General features: G+C 44.4%; 1 protein-coding gene across 13 annotated transcripts in view; it reads right to left on the bottom strand.

Annotated features, from left to right (window-relative positions):
- The window catches only part of Eif4g3 (eukaryotic translation initiation factor 4 gamma 3), a 205,253-nt gene that overhangs the window by 25,864 nt on the left and 158,754 nt on the right, over positions 1–20,635 (bottom strand). For all 13 annotated transcript variants that reach the window (XM_035439492.1, XM_035439495.1, XM_035439496.1 and 10 more), the window contains 9 exons: positions 18,005–18,175; positions 15,410–15,607; positions 10,572–10,718; positions 10,010–10,246; positions 8,957–9,061; positions 6,948–7,080; positions 3,996–4,090; positions 3,079–3,172; positions 144–261 (listed from right to left, as the gene is read on the bottom strand). In XM_035439492.1, the coding sequence (XP_035295383.1) occupies positions 144–261; positions 3,079–3,172; positions 3,996–4,090; positions 6,948–7,080; positions 8,957–9,061; positions 10,010–10,246; positions 10,572–10,718; positions 15,410–15,607; positions 18,005–18,175 (1,298 nt within the window). The remainder of the gene's footprint in view (positions 1–143; positions 262–3,078; positions 3,173–3,995; positions 4,091–6,947; positions 7,081–8,956; positions 9,062–10,009; positions 10,247–10,571; positions 10,719–15,409; positions 15,608–18,004; positions 18,176–20,635) is intronic.

Raw genomic sequence — 20,635 nt, forward strand, 5'->3', positions numbered from 1 at the left:
GGACAGAATGCACGTAAGGGTTATCACTACAATCCACATATGTCAGAGGGAGAGAGATGCAGGAAAGGAGATGCATGCGTGCCACGGACACAGACACTGGCAAGCAGGACAGCCATTAGGCTATGTGAAAAGTCAATTCTTACCTGGTTAATGCCCTTCGGGAATCAAACTCTAAAGGTGTGGTTGATGGGGACCCTGAAGGTGCTGGAGGTTGCAGAGGAGAGAATCTATTTAAACTGGAAGCACTTGACCGTAATGCATCTATAGGTGTTGTAGATTTAGAAAAAAAACAAAAAAACAAAAAAACAAAAAAACAAAAAAACAAAAACAAAACACAAATCACATGGTTAATATGCAAATACTCTGTTTTCTTGCCTCCCAGGAGTAAGGAATAACACCAGGAATTTCTTTCCTTTTAAAATTTGAAACAGGGGGCTGGAGAGGTGGCTCAAAGGTTAAGAGCATTGGCAGCTCTTCCAGAGGTCCTGAGTTCAAGTCCCAGCAACCACATGGTGGCTCACAACCATCTGTTATGAGATCTGATTCCTTCTTCTGGCCTGCAGGCAGAATACTGTATGCATAATAAATAAATCTTTAAAATAAAATTTGAAACAGGTTTATGTTGCCCAGGTGGGCTCCGACTCTTGGGACAACAGGTGAACTCCCCTCCCAATCTATTCCTTTTTTGGTAAGATCTCATATAGACCAGGCCAATCTGGAACTCACTACATAGCCGAGGGTGACTTCTTCAGCTCCTCATGACTCTTCTGAATGCTGGAATCAAAGGCATTCTCCACCATACCCATTTCCTGAATCACTAAGGCTCAAACCCAGGGCTTTGTGCACACTGAGCAGCACTCTACCACCTGAACTGCAGCCTCAGCCGAGGGCAGTGACTTCCTTATGCAACGGAGTGGAGACAGTTCATCAAGCAAGAGAGCCAAGAAAGGTGAGAAGCTCAAAGACCAGTAAGTCCTCCCATCCGAGCACCAACCTCGCCTGCCCATTGCTTAGCATCTACCATCAGCAGAGATGGGGCACCCTGTGGGGGAGGCTGGAGACAGTGATTCCTAACAAGGGTAGGTGACACCTATCACATTCTGACAAGCACAACATAGGTGTTAGCATATCAAAGAGCGGAGAGACTTCTGTTCACCACAAATCTCTGTTCTTACAAACATATTCAGCCAGGTGTGGTGGCAAATCTGTAATCTCAGGTTGAAGAACGATGGAGGCAGAGTCCATGGGTTCAAGGTCAACTCAGCTACACAGTGACCTCAGGCCAGCCTGGACTCTATGCGATGGACACACACACACACACACACACACACAACACACACACACACACACACCACACAACCACACACACACACACACACACACACACACACACACACACACACACACACACACACACACACACACACACACACACACGCACACACACACACACACACACACACACACACACACACACACACACACACACCCCTACCAACTAACCAATCATCCCTCAGGATGTAAGTTAACCTGAGTAGGATATGTGACATTGTAAGGGATTTTTGCTTATTTGCAATTAGATTGTATGATTGAGTGTGAACTTCAAAAAAAAAAAAAAATCTTTACTAATTCTTTAAGAATCACACATTGTATTTTAATCATAATTATCCCCAAATTTATCCTCCGAAATTTCTGCCAGATCCACTCCCGCCCCCTATCAACTTCCTGACCTTAAAAAAGACAAAAAAAACAAAAACAAAAACAGAAAAACCCCACCAAGTCCAATTTCTGATGCTTATATACTTAAATACTGAAACGTCAACTGGATCATGACAGACCTACCAGGGGTCACACTTTGGTATGTTTTTCAAGACAGTGTTTCCTCTGTGTAGCCTTGACTATTGGAATTCTTGCTGTAGACCAGGCTGGCCTCAAACTCAGAGATCTGCCTGCCTCTGCCTCCAGAGTTCTGGGATACAGTTGTACCACCAACTGCCAGGCTTGACGGGTAGGGGGGCACACGACACAGTCTTAAAAAAACACTAATTCTACATCTCTCAAAGGCCATCAAAGGTGAGCATCTCTTCAATTAGGGCAGGGAATGTGAGCTTTGTAGATGATAATACTGTATCGTACTGCCACAGATCAGAGACTGCATCATTCTTAGCCCGAAAGTCAAGCCCGTAAAATACCTGATACTCCTCTTCTGGTGTACAGTGATCCTTGTGCAACTGGCAAGTGCTTCACCACTAAGCTACATACTCAACACTGCTCTTTGTTTTTGAGATAGGGTGTTACTGGCTTGTAGCTCTGGCAGGTCTGCTTCTTACTATGTTGCCTACGTGTCCCAAACTAATGGCAGTTCTTCTACCTCAGTCTACTAAGAGCTAGTAGCATTTTCTATGTGTGCCACCATGCCTAGCTTTTAGAAGATAGTGTCTTGTTATATAACTCAGGCAGGCACGAAGGGGATTTTTCCATCTTCATCTCCCATTCTAAAAGTTCAGGTATTTGAAAAAAATCTGGTGCTGGCCTGGTACACCTTTAATCACAGCACCCGGAGGCCAGCCTTGTCTACATAGTAAGTTTCCAGGACAGCCAGGGCTACACAGAGAAACCCTGTCTCAAAATAATAAAAATAACAAACAACAAAAGCTTAATGTAAATGTGGAGAGGTTGGAGAGATATGGCTTAGTGGTTAGAACACTGGCTGCTCTAACAAAGGACCTGCATCAGTTCCAAGAACCCACATGGCAGTTCATAACCACCTGTAATTCTAGATCCCAAATTCCAGACCCTCTTCTGACCTCTGCAGGCAAGATGCACACATGTGGTATACACACAAACCTCCATGCAATCTGCTCATACTGACAAAAACAAACCCAAGAGTTAAAAAAAAAATTTAAATATTGAAAGAGCCCTAGAGAAAAGGAAGCTTTTATTCATGATATTGAGAGCCACTAAGCAAAGTTCAGGTAGATCAGTCTACAGACCTTTTCCTAACAGTGCCAGGCACTGGGAAAGCAATGCAAAGCAGTAACAGACCCAGGCAGCCGGAAGAGGACCCTCCACACATACCAGTTTCGCTTGCCTTTGCTCCACCGCTGCTGCCTTTGCCCCAGCTGCCCAGCTGTGCCTTAGGAACCAGCTGGATTTTCTCATCAATGGTGGGCTGCAATAAAAGTGGCCAGGGGTTATTCACAGGTAAATTCTACAATGGCTTTCTTTAGTTCACTGCAAACAATTTTGCTTGAATTTCAGTTTAGAAAACATGAATTTAGCAAGGCAGTGTTGGTACACATCTTTAATCCTAGCACTTGGCAGGCAAAGCTCCAAGATAACCTAGTTTACTAACAAATTCCAGGCCAGCCAGGATACCCTGCCTCAAAGTAAAACGATCAATCAGAAACTGGAGTTGTGTTCATTTAGGTGGGACCCCGGGGCCTTTAAACTTTTTCTTGGATTAGCAACATAGAACAGCATGGGAGCCACCCTGCTTTCCAGGGTGTGCTCAAGTCCTCTGTTCAGAACAGCTTATTAATTTGCCAAATGAAATACAAAGTTTCAAATGATTCTTCTAATACAACCATGCCCAAGGTTTGCAAATTGCTTTGTCAGTTTGCTTATGTAGCCCTCCATGGCCACAAACTCAAAGCAATCCTCTTGTTTCAACTTCTTACAAGCTAGATTTACAGGTGTGTGCTGCCACACTTGGCTCTGTAAACTCTGTGTGTATGTTTAAAATTTTCAACACATACACACACACACACACACACACACACACACACACACACACACACACACACACACACACACGCACGCACACACGCACGCACACTTACTTGGGGGCTTGAGGGGGGCAGGGGCTCATGTAGCTCAGGCTGGCTTTAAAATGCTAAGTAGCTGAGGATGGCCCTCCGTTTCAGATCCTCCTAAGTACTAGGACTCCAAGCATGCACCCAGCTTTTGTAAACTTTTCAAAGCATCATACTCACCTTAGTGATTTTCAGAAATTTGGAGGGGTCTAGAACTCGGCTGTTCTTGGCCCCTTGAACAGTATTCCATCCACCTTCATCCACTCTTTGAACGCCTGCAGCGGGGACAGAATGTGTTAAGTCTCTCACCTCAAGTCAGTTTGGCACTGAGTGAGCAATACTGTCACCTGAGGAATGCCAGTCAAAACCAAGGAGATGACAAACAAAGTTACTAAAATATTAATGGCAATCCTGTTAAGAGAAAGTTTATTTTTCCTTTTTCGAGACAGAGTCGTACTGTGTGGACCATGTTGGCAGCACACGGATGTGTACCACTATACCTGACCTGGAGAACCTTTAATCCTAGTAGCATGAAAATGTGAGGACAGGCACTCTGACTCTCAAAAAACAACTGACACAGTCCTCAGTATTCCACCATTGGCCGAGGCAGGGCACAATCTGTTGTTGGCAGAGTTAACGATACTTAGATGGACTTCAGGACTAAATGAACAGGCCTGTGGAACAGATATGCTTTCCTCTCTGACCCTTAGGTGCTCAAGACAAAAACCCTGACTTCTCTTTCTCTCAAATTTTATTTTTAATTGTCAGATCTTGTCAGGCCCATCTTTAAAATATATCAGGCATGGTGGTACATACCTGCCAACCCAGAGTTTGGGAGGCAGAGGCAGGAGGATCAGGAATTCTAGGCCAGCCTGTGCTACACAGTGAGTTCTATGGCTAGACCCTGTCTCCAAAACAAAAGATAAAAAACAAACCCATTAACATAATGCAGGCTGGAGCCCCCTTTAAGGTGCTGAGTTCAATGTCAGCTGGTCTACTCAAACTCCCCAGATTAGGGTAAGAGCCTCTGTTGTGGCCTCCTGGCTTCTGCTCTGTGTCGTGGGATTCTATAAGGTGCAGACATCTTGCCGGACAAGGCACAATTCCTCAAGTGCCCCTTGCAAGTAAGTGCCTTGTGGAAGATCACTCAGCTATGAAACAGCAGAGCCAGGCAGCTCCAAAGTTCATGCTTTTAGCCATTGTCCTACTCAACCCAGCCATGTATGTCAACCATTCAGCAACCCTCCACAGAGATCCTCACTTTAGTGGCTACAGTGCGCACTGATCTACAGGGCATACTAACATGACCTATGTTCACCTGTGATGAGCTCAAAAGAAAATGGCTCTTTGTAAAGGTTTGGAAGGTTTCTGTCTTTGCTGCTCCAAACCATCAACCAGAGGCCAATCTCAGACAGAAGACACCTTCTGCGTTGTTTTCACACAGTTGCACCTGTCTCATCCTCTAGCCTGTTTCTTTTAAATTTTATTTTTAATCTTAATGTGTATGGGTGTTTTACCTACATGTATGTCTATCAACTATATGCATTCATATGTTCTCAGAGGCCAAGAGGTTAGAGTGGATGCCCTGGGGTTAGAGTGGCGGATGGTTGTGAAGTGCTGTGTGGTGGTGGAAACAGAGCCCAGGTCATCCACAAGAGCAGCTGGTGTCAACTACCAAGCCATCTCTCCAGCTCTGAATCCTTCTATTCCTATTTGTACAAAGTCTCAGTCCTTTACACACAAGATTTCAGAAACAGTTACAATGTGGAGTGTTGTGAAAATGATTTTAACTGTGTTTTAAGATGTGTTACATTTGTTTAGGCTGCATTTGTTTAATGATGTAAAGATGTATTGCTTTGCCTCCCTAAGGCACCTGACTGTTTGGTCTAATAAAAAGCTGAGCCAGGAGGTGGTGGCACAAGCCTTTGATCCCAGCACTCAGGGGGCAGAGGTAGACTGGTCTCCATGAGTTCAAAGCCAGCCTGGTCTACAGAGAGGGTTCCAGGACAGCCAGAACTACACAAAGAAACCCGATCTAGAAAACAAAACCAACCCAAAGCCGAATGGCCAAAGCCTAGGCAGTAGAGGGATAGGTGGGGCTGTCAGACAGAGAATAAGTACAAGGAGGAATCTAGGCTGGAGGATGGTGGTGGGGACAACGAGGGAGAAAGAAAGGGAGATGCCTGGGGCCAGCCAGTCATCAGTAGGACATGCAGAATAAAAGAAAGACAAAAAGGCCCAAGGTAAAATGTAGATGAAGAGAAAGAGATGAATTTGAGTTATCAGAGCTAGTGGGGACAAGAGTAAGATAAGGTTGAGCATTCCTAACTAGTAAGTTTTCATATCATGATTTGAGGTTTGGTTGGAGGCCCAAAAGAAAGCCCACTATAGTGGAGTTCAACAAACATGCCTAACTTGTGCAAAAAGCTACAAGCCTGGAGCTTACAGGAGATCAACTGCAGCCTGCCTGCTTAGCACAGAGAGCACTAGCTGCCCCCACACCCAGGGACAAGGTTCTCGTTACATGACACTTCCTTGACACTGTTCCTTTATTTACACACTTAAGACAGGAAGAAACCAAAACTAAGTTCCCGATCTCAGTTCTTCTAGCAAACACTATCCACTCTGTCTGTCCAAACACTGAAATTATACTCCAATCAGACTTGTTTACTCTATTTGGAAATGCATGTTTAATTTCATTTCACAATTGAAATCTTTCCAAATACCAGCCAGGTTTCTTCCATTTTGCATCTCTCTCCTCCCTTAAAATTTCACATCATTCTTAAGTCTAAACTGTAAAACCTTACTGGAGAATCCATCTGCACCGAGGACACCACATGCATTCAGGATTTCCCGGAGGAGTCAAGCCATCACAGTTCCAAGAGAGTCTTTTTCTTTTGTTTCTCTTACCTTGCACGGACATTGAGGTGGGAAGATGCTCACTGTAGGCCTATGAATGCCTGGCTTTGCATAAGTCAGCACCCATTTCCATTCTGCACTCCCTTATTCAGTGGTTAGTCTCAGGTGTCTTGGTGTTGCTTGACAACCACCTCTCTGTTCTTTGTGACCTCATTTCCAGGTCTTACCTAACAGTCCCAGCACTCCCCCAACCCCAGCTATCTCTGCCCTCACCTGGTCTTCTCTTCTCCTTGGTCATTAGCTGCTGGACTTTCCTTTGCTCTTCTTGTTCTTCTATCTTGGCCTCTTTGTGAATCTGTTCAATAGTCTTTGGCCCCTGATCTGCTCTTCGGGACACCCAATTACACTATGAAAGTAGAAACTAAGGTTATCAGTCAAATAATGCAGAATTTTACAAAAAGGGAGAGAAATCTGGCTTGGTGATTGCCTACCATGTGCAAGACCCTGTGTTTGGTTTTCAGGATCACACACAAGAACAATAATATAGCAGTTTTACAAATAAAAGTAAAAACCTATACTTTGCCAGGTGGTAGTGGTGCACTCCTTTAATCCCAGAAACTCAGGAAGCAGAGGCAGGCTAATCTCTGTGAGTTTGAGGTCAACCTGGTCTACAGAGCAAGTTCTAGGATGGCCAGGGATACAACAGAGAAACCCAATATTGAAAAATCAAACAACCAAACCAAAACAAAAAAACAAAAATATTCCCCCACCCAAAAGCCCATAACTTTCCACCACCAGGAACCAAACAAAATACCTAAAAAATGAAGAATTATACTAGTTTCTCAGCTGGTCATAGAAACTTTGTACTCCAGGAATTCAAGCTAACAAAATGATAACTCTGGTGGGGTGTGCAGTGCACATCCCAACAACTGGAGGATAAAAGTGAGTGAAGATGTGCCTGATGCAGCCATCATTATTGTCTACACTGAGAGAGGAGAGGAGAGGAGAGGAGAGGAAGTGGGACAGGAAGGATGGGGACTATCCAGGACGGGGCAACACAAGGGCTCATACCAAGTTCATGCCATAGTTCACAGGATTCTGAGTCAAAGGTGACTACCACCGGTATTCCATCAATAACACAACTCTGGTACCTGACCTACATTACCACACAAAGTTGCTTCTCTCTCCTCAGGAGAAAAAACTTGCCTGACTCCATCCCAGCCACCCCAACAGTTGAGCTGAGCAAGTGTGGTGGAGACTGGGTGGAAACAGGCTGAATTTAGTGTGTAGGCTCTGATCACGGGACAAGGCTTTTCTTTCAAGGTCACACCCAGGTTTAGCAAGATGAAGAGGTCTCATCAGTGCCATGCGGACTGGGTATCAAGAGGCAGGGCCTATGTTTTCAGCTGAGGTAGTCACCATTGGGGTTAAACCAACACAGTGGGCATGACAGGGTGCAACGGGGAGTAAAATGTAGTAACATCTGAGTCTGCAGTGTACACATTTATCTCACAGAATTTTTTAAGACCTAAAAGGTAGCAGCAGCATCATTGTGGAAAAGAAACACAAGGCGTAGGAGTTCAACATGTTCACTGTGGAGATAAAACTCAACTGTTCAGCTTACAAAGACTGGTCTCATTGGCCACACTGAATTGATATGACAATGTCAGAGCTGAAGTGTGAGGGAGAGGCTCAACAGGCAGCACCTTCCTCCTGTCAGCTCTGTGCTGGACATGAAGCAAGACAACTGTTCACCCACACAGACATCACCATCCTCTTTATCCAGTTCCTTAGAACAGATGGGATTTCATCATGGTTTTGTGTTCCTTCTTTTCTCCCCCCTTTGTCATCTTGACACAAGCTAGAATTATCTGGGAAGAACCACACTGGAGGAAATACCCAGACTGCCTGCAGGCATTTTCTTGATTAATGCAGGTGGTTCTGAGTTGTGTGAAAAAGCAGGCTGGCCAGGAATGCAATCCCAGCACGTGGAGGCAGATGCAGGCAGAACTCAGTGAGTTTGAAGCCAACCTGGCCTACAAAATGAGTTCCAGGACAGCTAGGGCTACACAGATAAACCCTGTCTTGAAAAAACCACATGCACACATGCACACAGGGTGAGCAAGCCAGTAAGCAGCATCCTTCAATAGCCTCTGCTTCAGTTCCTGCCTCCAGGTTCCTGCCCCTACTACCTCGATGACGAACTGCATTGTGAAACTATAAGCTGAAATAACCCTCTCCCCTCGAAGTTGCTTTTGGTCACGGTGTTTATTGGAACATACCAGCCTGAGGTCTATCACGTCCTGAAGCATGAATCGAATTCTGGATGAAGTTTTTCTTTCTTTGACGATTTTCTCCATCTGGTTAAAGTACTGGTCCATACGTGGCTGCAACACATAAAATCACCAAGATTTCTGGCTGCGAAATCCAATTTCCTTTTTTCCATGTACTTTTGGTTTTCATTTTTATTATAAAGGGTCTTACCCTGCAGCCCAGGCTGCCTCCAACTTGTGATCCTCCTGCCTGAGCCTCCTGAGTGCTGGATTACAGATGTGTGCAACCATACTAAGGTACAAAGTAGGTTTTTAGGTGATTTAAGAATAACATCTTGCCTGACAGTGGTGGTGTATGCCTTTAATCCCAACACTTGGGAGGCAGAGGCAGATGGATCTCAGGTCAACCTGGTATACAGAGTGAGTTCCAGGACAGCCAGGGCTGTTACACAGAGAAACCCTGTCTTGAAACAAAACAAGAGAAAGAAAGTGACTTGGGGCAGGCATGGTGATGCACACGACACAGGACAGCCTGGGATATACAGAGAGATCCTGTCTCAAGAGAAACAATCTTAGTAGCTCTTCTTACTCTCATTTTCAGGCCCTGTCCATTTCTTAACCCATTTCTGCTTACAACCTATGAAATAGGAGAAGAAAAAAAAGAGAAGGACCAAACAAGCTAGAAAATCTACAAACTGACCTCCCCACCTTAGGTCTAAAGCAAATGAGGTAAAGATCATCATCAGTCAAACTGTGGCAAGGAGAAGGGCAAGAGGACCAAGCACACAGGCTGATGGGGTGAGGTACTGTTCTTGACAGCCAATTTCTGTACTTGAACGAGAGCTGCTACTGCAGCCTTCCAAGTCCCTGGGTCTTTTTTTGTTTGTTTTTTGTTTTTTGTTTTTTTTTTTGAGACAGGGTTTCTCTGTGCAGCATTGGAGCCTATCCTGGCACTTGCTCTGGAGACCAGGCTGGCCTCGAACTCACAGAGATCCACCTGCCTCCCGAGTGCTGGGATTAAAGGCATGCGCCACCAACGCCCGGCTGTCCCTGAGTCTTTACCTTTGCTTTCTCAAAGTCCAGGTCTTTGCCAATGGTGGTGAGCAGGCGACATAGGCACTCCAGGGACTCTTCGTCGTGGTTCTTTAGCAGCTTCACCACACAGTCATGCATGATGGCCTCCGTCAGCATTTTGAGTTTAAAGAGTTCTCCAATAAACTTGATGTTGCCGATGGATCTCCGTCGGGCTTTGTCCTTGGCTTCTTCCAGTTCATCATGAAGCCTTGTCCTCTCCTCTGGCTATTGTGTAAAAAGGGGTGAGAGCATCTAAGATTTGAGGTCTTACGTTTTCCAGTACTCAAATGTCTTTTGGAACTGTGACACAGAACAATGAAAGGGCCTAACTCCTCAAAAACTAAGAACCACAAGCAGAAGTGTGCATCCATCAAGATTTGTGGAGCCTAGCAACTCCTCTAAAGCCCCAAGGTTACACATGAAAGCACTGCTTTCTCCTCCCCCCACCCCCCACACACGCTCATGCACACGCCGGTAACAACAGGTCCCCTCGAAGCTGACACAGCTAGCTGTGTGACAATTCTGACAGTACTTGATGTGAGGTCCTTACAGCACTGGCAGCTTCCAGCTCTTTCTGCTTCTTCTCAAAGACATCATCATCTGCTTTATCTTTTTCAAACTCCTTCTGGCAGCGGTTTAGCAGCAGCTTCCGGAAATTCACTGTGTTACCGGGCTTCTCTGCCATGGGTACCTTTAGCTGCATTCAGAGAAGAAAGTAGAAAGGCAGCTAGATTACCTAATGCAGACAGACACACAGGTAAACATCCTAAAAAACGCAGCTTCAGTCATTTCCACAGTGCAATGAAAAGCGGTCAGGATTCTTATTCAGAAGAGACACATCCTGGCACAAACTTTCTGTCCTTTACGAATATGCTTCAAGCTAACACCGAAACTGTTAACAGTACAGCTGTCAGCCTGCATACACCTAGACTTTTACACTGTGGCGGGTTATCTTGTTTATTGTTATTGTATTTACACGAGGTGTGTGTGTGTGTGTGTGTGTGTGTGTGTGTGTGTGTGTGTGTGTGTGTGTGTGTGTGTGTGTGTGTGTGTGTACAAAGGGGTAAGGTGTACCCATGAAGGATTCTCACTTTCCACATGGGCAACTGGGATCAAATTCAGTTCATCAAGGTTGAGTGTAAGCACCTTTATCCACCGAGCCATCTCACCAGTCATTTTACTTCTGTCTCGATGGGGGTCTCATGCATCCTAGGTGGCCCTGAATTCTAATCCTCCTGCTCCACCTTCCCAGGGCCTGGACTACAGGAGTGCCCACCTGGCAGGAATTTATACAGTGTTGGGGTTAAGAGCTGCATGTTTGCCAGGCACTCTACCACCTGAGCCGCACCCTAAGGCCCCCAGTTTAAAAACAACAAAATGATTTAAACAACTTCGGCTTAAAGTAACAAACAGAAATAACAAAGTAAGGGAGAATTTCAGGGTCACAGCAAGACTTGTGAAAGGGCAGGGCTTTTGCAGACTGTTGCCGTAACTTTTCCCAGAAGGACACCCTCATAATGGAACACACTTACCATGACTATCAATATGCAGTAGGATGTTTACTTTTTATTGATTTTTCTTTGAGAGACAGGCCACAGAATGTTTCAGAACACCCAGCAGCCATGTTCCCAGAAAGCACACACTGGCCTGAGAAAATGTAAGTGGACAGCACGTCTGTGCTGACTCTGCATCCAGCCTATAGGACAGGTTAGTCTGAAACGTCAACTATTCTAAAGTGATAGTTCCAGTGTAGCTCCTTCAACCTACCCTCAGTGGCCAGAGTGCATTGTGCACAGAAGTGAGAAAAGGCATCTCTGCTGGAAACACCGAGAAACACACAGAGGGCTGCGTGCATGGAAGGAGGGCTCATTTTAAAACGCCAGTCACTGATTCAGTGCACTGTGCAAGCTGTACAGGCTTCCTCGTTCAGGTCACTCAAGCTCCATCCTACTGCCCAAGGCAGATGTTTGATCTGTAATGGCCGGCAGGCCCCTATTCAGAAGGGATGGGATTACAGCTATGTACTAACACACCCGCTTTTCCATAAATCACTGCTGAGTCTTAACCAGCTCTCAATCCCGCTGTTCTTTCTCCATTGTGTTGGAAAGCCTTTCCAGTGGAATGTTGCAAGGATATAACACCTACATGCTTAACCTCCCAAGTAAGCCTCATCTTTATACTCCAGGGTCACACACCTCACACAAAGATAAAACGCACGAACTTCTCACAGGGCATGAAAGCAGTTCTTTCAAGTTCTTGTTTTATTTCTCCTTTCTGACTTTTTGAGACAGGGTTTCATGTATCCCAGACCATACAGTAAAAGATTTTGACCTTCTGATGCTCCTGCTAGAATTACAGGCCACATCCACAACACTTGCTCACCTGACTCAGTTAGCATTACTACATCATGACCACAAGCAACTTGGGGAGGAAAGGCTTTATTTTATTCATAGTTCATCATTAAAATGAACTATGTGAGGCAGGAATTCAAGAGAAAACTGCAGGCAGGCGCTGATGCAGAGGCCATGGAGGAGTATTGCTTACTGGCTTGTTCCTCATGGCTTCCTTAGCCTGCTTTCTAACAGAACCCAGGACAAACAGCCCAGCACTGGCATCACACACAATGGGCTGGGCTCTCGCACTTCAATCACTATTAAGAAAATGCCCCACAGGCTTGTCTACAGCCCAATCTTATGGGGCAATTTCTCACTTGAGGCTCCTTGCTCTCTGACGACTCTAGCCTATGTCAAGATCAAACTAGTCAGCAAACTTTTGTATTGAGGCACTCACTCATTTTCTCACCCAGAGTCAATCTAGGCATAAAGACTTGAGCTACGTGTAATTCAGAGGCATTCTGAAATGGGGATTTTTCACTTTGATTGTGATTAATTAAAACAAAATATGGCACCTTAAGGTTACAAAATCAGTTGACTTTAAAACTTACAAAAAATTGTTTATTTAAATTTCTTTATTCATTTGAGAATGGTATCTGCTACATACAGCTCTGGCTAGCCTAGAACTTAGTAGGTAGCCCAGGCTGGCCTTGAACTTTCCATGATCCTCATGTATCTACTCCTGAGTGCTGACGTCACAGGAATAAGCTACAATGCCTGACTGGTATATTTGTTCATTTACTGTTGACACAGGGTTGACACAATTCCTGGCATTGAATTTATAACTATACTCCTTCCTAGAAATCATCATTGTCTATAGGTACAATTGCCTACAGGGTATTTCTCCATCATTTTTCTCCAAACCAAAAGAGTTGTTAAATTCCGGTTATGTGCCTCATAGTCCACAAAGAGGGCCCCAAGGATTCCTGAGACATTTGTAATTGAACTTGGAGAAGCTCTGACATCAGAAGCATAATTTTCTCTTATGATCCCCTAAAACTGTGTACAGTTTGCCCGGGCACAGTGTGTGGGGAGAGGCACCAAGTGCAAATGTATTGCTTGTGGGGGAAGTTTGTAATATCAATGTTCGCAATACATCTGACATCAGAAAAAAGGGGCTCCATTGCATTCTTTAGAATCTACCCAAGCAAGGAAAAATAACATGAGTGTACTCACTCACTCACTCACTCACTCACTCACTCACTCAATCATTCACTCACTCACTTTTGTAGTGCTAGGTGGCCTCCAGTCACCAAAAAGGGCTGAAATGCAAGTATGTGGGGGCTTGGGTAGATCACTGACAACAAGTGATTAACACATGCAACGCTCTGGGTTTCCTGTCTTGCATAAAAACTATAGCAATATTTAAAAAAAAAAAAAAAAAAAAGTGGGGCCGGGCGTTGGTGGCGCACGCCTTTAATCCCAGCACTCGGGAGGCAGAGGCAGGCGGATCTCTGTGAGTTCGAGGCCAGCCTGGTCTCCAGAGCGAGTGCCAGGACAGGCTCCAAAGCTACACAGAGAAACCCTGTCTCAGAAAAACCAAAATAAATAAATAAATAAATAAATAAATAAATAAATAAATAAATAAAAATAAAAAAATAAGTGGGTGTGTGATATCCATTATTCTCCTGAATCTTCAACAGCAGCTCTCACATCTAGGGTTTCTGATCCTGAATACTACAGCCATTTGGCACTGAAAAGGCATTGTTGTCATAGACTGTCCTCACACTGCAATATGTAGCACCATCCTTGACCTGTGCTCCTAAGATGCCAATAATGACTAAAAGCACCTCCAGATGCTGGCAGGTGGTGAAGGAGAAGTCCCTGGTGAGAAGATCAGTCTAGTTCAGGGTTGAAGCTAAGGTTCTATCAATTCACAAAGGATAATGATTGAGGGCTGGCAGGATGGCTTAGTGGTTAAGAACACTTGTTGTTCTTCCATAGGACCAGAGTTAAGTTCCCAGGACCCATAACAGGCAATTCACAACTGTCACTAACTCCAGGGGATCTGACATCCTCTCCTAGCCTCCTAGGCACACACAGGTGCATGCACACATTTTGCCTTGATTCATAGTCTTCAGGAACTTGTAGGCCTGTATCAGTTTCCCTGGCTTTTTCCTTAGAAACAGACAAATCTGGCTGTGGTGCAGTCACAGTCACATAGCGACTTAGCAACAGTGAGGCTCAGTAGAGTGCTGCTGGCATAGGCACTGACCGAGTTCCATCCTGCCGCTCTCCTCCATCCCATTTCCTTTCCACAACTTTCTTTGGCAGTTAGATGACTGTCTAAGCAGGACTTTTATGCTTACAGTGTTTTTAAATTTCATTCAGTTCCTGCTTTTTTTTTTTTTTAAAGTTATTTGTACTTTGTTCATATGTATGTAATAGGTTGAATTAAATGTCTGTGGATAATTTAAGAAAAGGGAATTTTTTATTTATTTCTATACTTTTCGTTGTTGAGACAGGGTCATACGCTGTATCCTAGGCTGGCCTAGCACTTATTCTTCCGAGTGCTAGGATTGAAGGCGTGAGCTACTATGTCCAGCAAGAGAGGAAATGATCAGATTTTAAACATTTTTGGCAATGAGACAACAACCTTTTCATTTCCAGAGGCCAGAATTGGAACAGTTAATTTTAAATTTAGTTCATGTTAAAGTTAGCATCTGCTCTAGTTCAATAAGATGACATTCCAGAATAAAACTGTTGCCTAGGACATAATTCCACATTACTAACTCAAGCTTTCCTCAGTCAACCTGGGTGGAGGAAATCATAAGCCTACGCCCATTTCAATCAAGTCTCCTTATATCTATTCCCCAGTGGTGGGGACAGACGCTAGGTTAGTGAAGAGTCTTTTTAACAATGAGGACACTATACGTGAGCACTGGCAATATATTCTCCCCTTTCCATTGCCCCAATAACACTCTGGGAAGAATGTGCAGCGAGGGGAGAATATACCTCTTGGCGGTTCTGCTTTTACTGCTTCCTCTCTTCTTACCGTTACTAGGCATCGACACATGTTTGCATAAGCCACAGAGAAACTGGGCTCATCAATAGCCTTCTCAAAGACCAGGTCGATGACTCCTTTCAGCCGCTCCTCAGTGTCCACAGTAAGGCCCGACACCTGCTTCATCAGCTGGTTGAACATCTGTGGTGTTAGTTTATTTAAGATACTCCGAACTTTTCTGAAAAGTTCCTAGAGGTTTAAAATAAAAAGAGCATTAAATAGTCTCACACACATCCATTTGAGCAATTAAGGTGAGCTCCCACAGCCGGCGTTTAGTTACTGAGCATTTATGAAGGAACAACTTCAGCCACTTAAAGGTCAGGAAAATGGCCTTCAGTTTTGATCCCCTGCCCCCTCCATGGCCACAGGAGTTCCACCCAGTACCATATACAGGCTCAAAGGCATTTCACAGATCACAGTGACACAACCTTTCAATCACTACTGTTTTTAGAGATTTATTCCTTTTTTTTTTTTTTTTTTTTTTTGGTTTTTCGAGACAGGGTTTCTCCGTGTAGCTTTGGAGCCTATCCTGGCACTCGCTCTGGAGACCAGGTTGGCCTCGAACTCACAGAGATCCACCTGCCTCTGCCTCCCGAGGGCTGGGATTAAAGGTGTGTGCCACCAACGCCGGGCCCTAGAGATTTATTCCTATTTAGGGTTAAGAAAAAACATTTTAATTAAAAAAAATCTTTAAATAAATAATGTAGAAATGAGCCAGGCGTTGGTGGCGAACACCTTTAATCCCAGCTCTCTTGAGGCAGAGGCTGACAGAACTCTGTGAGTTCAAAACCAGCCTGGTCTACAGACAAGTTCCAGTACGGGCTCCAGAGCTACACAAAACCAAAACCCAAAACAAAACAAAAAGTAGAAATAGAAGAAAGTTGCCCAATGCACATAAACGATCTATGACATTACATAGTGTAGAAAACTGATGAGCAACAGTCTTTGTTGGTTCTGAATAAGCAGTCAGAGTTAGTACCAGGGAGGGAAGGATACGCCTTTAATACCAGAACTCATGGGGCGGAGGCAGGAGGATCTCTGACTCACTGTTGCTGTATTAGAAGTTTATTGCCAAAGACATTGACTATTTAATTCAAATCCTAATCCATGTAGGCTTTCTGTTTTCTTTTGGAGTTAATTCCATACTACAGATGTAAAGACAAAAAACAAAAGGAAGCACCCCCAATGGCTCCCTTTCCCAGCACCCACATGGCAGCTCAGAAGTGTATTGTTCTGGTGCCAGGGGATCTTAAGGCCCTTTTCTGGCCTCTGATAGCACAAGGCATATAGCGCACAGACACATATGCAAGCAAAAAGCTCAATGCTCAGGGGGCAGGCTCATCATCAACGTAACTGAGAGAAAGCATCATGATTCTGCATAAGCGTGGCACTTTCGACATCAGGAGAATAAGCTGAATTTGAGGCCAACCTGGTTTTCATAGCCAGTTGCTGGAGAGAAAGGGCAATGTAGAGAGACCTTGTATCAAAACGAACACAACAAAAAAGCTGAGATGCAGGCTCAGCAGGCAAGGGGGCTTGGCTCCAAGCCTGATGAATCTGCTCCCCTGGGAGACTCCCCTGGTAGAAGGAGAGAACCAATAAACAGACAAATGAATGTTTTAAAAAAAAGCTGCTTTGGGCTGGAGAGATGGCTCAGAGGTTAAGAGCACTGGCTGCTCTTCCAGAAGTCCTGAGTTCAATTCCCAGCAACCACATGGTGGCTCACAACCATCCATTATGAGAACTGGTGCCCTCTTCTGGTGTGCAGATATACATGGAAGCAGAATGTTGTATACATAATAAATAAATAAATAAAATCTTAAAAAAAAAAAAAAGCTGCTTCAGGTAAATTCACATCTGGAAGCAGAAGCAGGTATGGAGAATCACAGAGGAAAGGGAGGAAGAGATTAAGGAAGAAACCCCCAGAGATAACTATAAAAAAAAAAAAAAAGTCATCTCTAACTTCTAGATTAGAAATCAGTGCCTGGCAAAGATTACAGCAATGTCTTGCCTACACCAGGACAGGGTAAAGTTGCTGCATCACTAAGAACCTAAGAAGCTTTGTAATAGAGGAGAGGAAGGAAAGGGGGAAGATAGAGGGATTAGGGGAGGGAGGAAACAAGAAAGGAAAAGGAGGTGAACATCACCAAATTAAAGTACATGCACCCAAGTGTCATAATGAACCCCATGATGACCCTATGTTAAAAAATGGAGACAAGGAGGCCTCATCGGAATACAGAATGGACCACAGAAAAGGACACAGTGATTTCTTCCGTTTTTATCTTTGTAGTATTGGAAATCAGACTATGGCCTTGCCCATGCCAGGTAAGCCTTAACTGGAGTGACATCTTAGGTCCACCAGTAAAGGAGAAATAGATTATCATTCATGGGCTTACAGAATAATGCCATTAGGAAAACAAAACAAAAACAAACAGGTTAACACTTGTTTTAAAAGTGGTGGCTAACACTTTTAATGAGACAGGATCTCTGTGAACTGGAGCTGGCCAGGGCCCTGATTCACAGCAAACCAAACCTTCCCACATACTTTTAAGGCCAAAGAACTTACAAGGGAAAGCTGGAGCTCACCTGTGTTTTAATGCTTTCGGGGTCATCGGCATGGCTGTCCCGCTTCTGGCTGGGCTTCCAGGCGTTCTCTGCCTTTCTCAAGTGCACATCTTCTTTTACAGAGACTGTGATGATCTTTCTGGGCTCCCTTCTCTGGCCAGGCTGAGACCTCCGAGGTCCAACATTCAACAACTAGGACAAGAACATTACACCCATTCAGAGAAACCAGGGCAGCCTATGTCTTCAGGGCTGCTCAGGCCTCAAGTTCACACCAAACATTCTAGATGAAAAGACCAGGTACTACGTGCTCAAGTTAGAAATAATCTTGAGGTATGAGGAGGAGAAAAACAGGAGGCTCTCAGTGAGTTTGATGCCCGCCTGGTCTACATGGCTGGTTCCAGAACAGGCAGAGCTACACACATCTTTGTTGGTGGACCTGAGTTTGGTTCCCAGCACCCAGGCTGGGCAGCTCACAACTAGTGCTTGTCATTCCAAGTCTGAGGGGTCTGATGCCCTAGTCTAGCTGCCTTGGGACTGCACCCATGTGCACATACACAAAGGCACACGCACGTGCAATGCGTGCGCGCGCGCGCACACATACACACACACACACACACACACACACACACACACAATTTTAAATTTTAAAAGAACTGGAGAGATGGCTCAGTTGTTAAGAACACCTACTGCTTTTGCAGAGGACTGGAGTTCAGTTCCCAGTACCCATGTTAACTCAGTTCACAAATGCCTGGAAGAACTCCAGTTCCGTAGGATCTATGTCTTCTTCTGGCCTCTGTAGGCACTGCATTCCCGTACACAAACACACATTAAAAAAAGACACGTCTGTTTTTTTAAATTAATAATTTTTAAAGCTGTATTTTATATGTAAAACTAACAGCTACTACCTTAAATGTTTGAAATCAGTTTCCTTTCTTGGTTTTTCACTTTTTCTTTGAAACAATCTCACTATGTAGCCAAGGCTGGCCTTTTACTCACAGAGATCCATCTGCCTCAGCTGGAATTCAAGGTGTGTGCCCCTTTGGGAGGACACAGGCAAGTTTCCCTGCAGTTGAGATTATCCTGAACTGGCTCTGTGTCTGCTCCTCTATGACTGGGCACAGTGGACCACCACCACACCCAGTATTACTCTTCACAGTTAAGTACGGAAGGGACCTCTCAGGCCTGCTGCACACTGACTATCTACATTTTCTTCTGAAAAATCATTCAAATGCTGTAATGTTGCCATTAGATTTTAAAAGGGAAGAAAAAATTTGCGTAAGACAAACTGAAACTGTATCTCATACCCTAACTCGATGCTGCCCTTTTAAACATACAGAGAACTCTGGGAAAGAAAAAGATGGACTAAATTGCCATGGTTCACAGGAAAGGGGTGTCCAGGTCACATATGGTCCTAGGTTAGGCCTCCAAAAGCTTAGAATCATTTCCAAATAAATATTCCGAGTCATCCCTTACACAAACCATCAATCAAGCACTAGAAATGGTAGTGCCAAGTGGGCTGCAGGATCAAAGTTCAACTCCCCATTAGCATTGTCAGATGTAGAAGGTAAGGACACAGCACTGATGACACAATCTTCAATGTTTTAGCAAACATTAAAAACAAAAACAAGAGGCTGGGAGAGATGGCACAGTTGTTAAGAGCACTGACTGCTCTTCTAGAGGACCAGAGTTCAATTCAGCACCCACATGGCAGCTCACAACTGTCTGTAATTCTACCTCTAGGGGACCCAACACCCATGGCAAATTACCAGTGCACAAAAACAGAAAGCAAGCCAAAAACAAGTCAGATGAGGTATGAGATATTGTTTAAATTAGAGACACTAAAGACTGGAAAAATTCCATCAGGGACAGCTGCTGAATCAGGCTCTAAGGACATTTACTTATAAATGAATCTTCTACACAGGATCTGGACCAAACAGCTCACTTAGACAAACACTGTCTGGATTTTATGATTTAGGAGATGTTCCTGAGGCAGACTGCAGGGGTATCTTTTCCAATGTTGGCTATAACTCAAAAACAAACCGATGTTTTCAGACATTTAATTTAACCCACACTTGGATATAAAAAACGGATCAGAACAAATGCACTTGGGGAGACTGAAATTACATGAAAATTATGCAGAAGTCATGGAATGAGAGACCGAGAAGATGGATCAGGTATTAAAGAAGAGACTGAACAAGATGAGGACTGGAGTTCGGAATCCCCAGCATCCATGTGAAAGACAGGCATGCATGGAGATGACCATGCACACCTATAATCTCAGAGATAGTGGGTTGGGGCCAAGACAGGTGATCCTGGAAGCTTGCTGCTAGCCAGTGAAGCTGAAACAGCAAGCCCCAGGTTCCACAAAAGACCCTGTCTCAAGAACTCATGTCAACTACGATAGAAGAGGACACCAGAAATGGACCTCTGGTCTGCCCATGGACACACACCCTCTTGCGTGTTCATGCCATATACACCTGTACCCCATACAACAAAGAGTCTTCTCTGGAGATAGTCGTTTACAAAAATGACTGCAAACACCAATAAGCACACCTCAAGACTATAACCTGCAACATCTCTTCATCTGCTTCAAGTTACCAGAGGAAAGTCACCTAGTGTTAAGAGGTTATATACAAGGCAAACTGATGACTG

This window comes from Cricetulus griseus, chromosome 2, assembly GCF_003668045.3.
Source record: "Cricetulus griseus strain 17A/GY chromosome 2, alternate assembly CriGri-PICRH-1.0, whole genome shotgun sequence".
Classification (NCBI taxonomy): domain Eukaryota; kingdom Metazoa; phylum Chordata; class Mammalia; order Rodentia; family Cricetidae; genus Cricetulus; species Cricetulus griseus.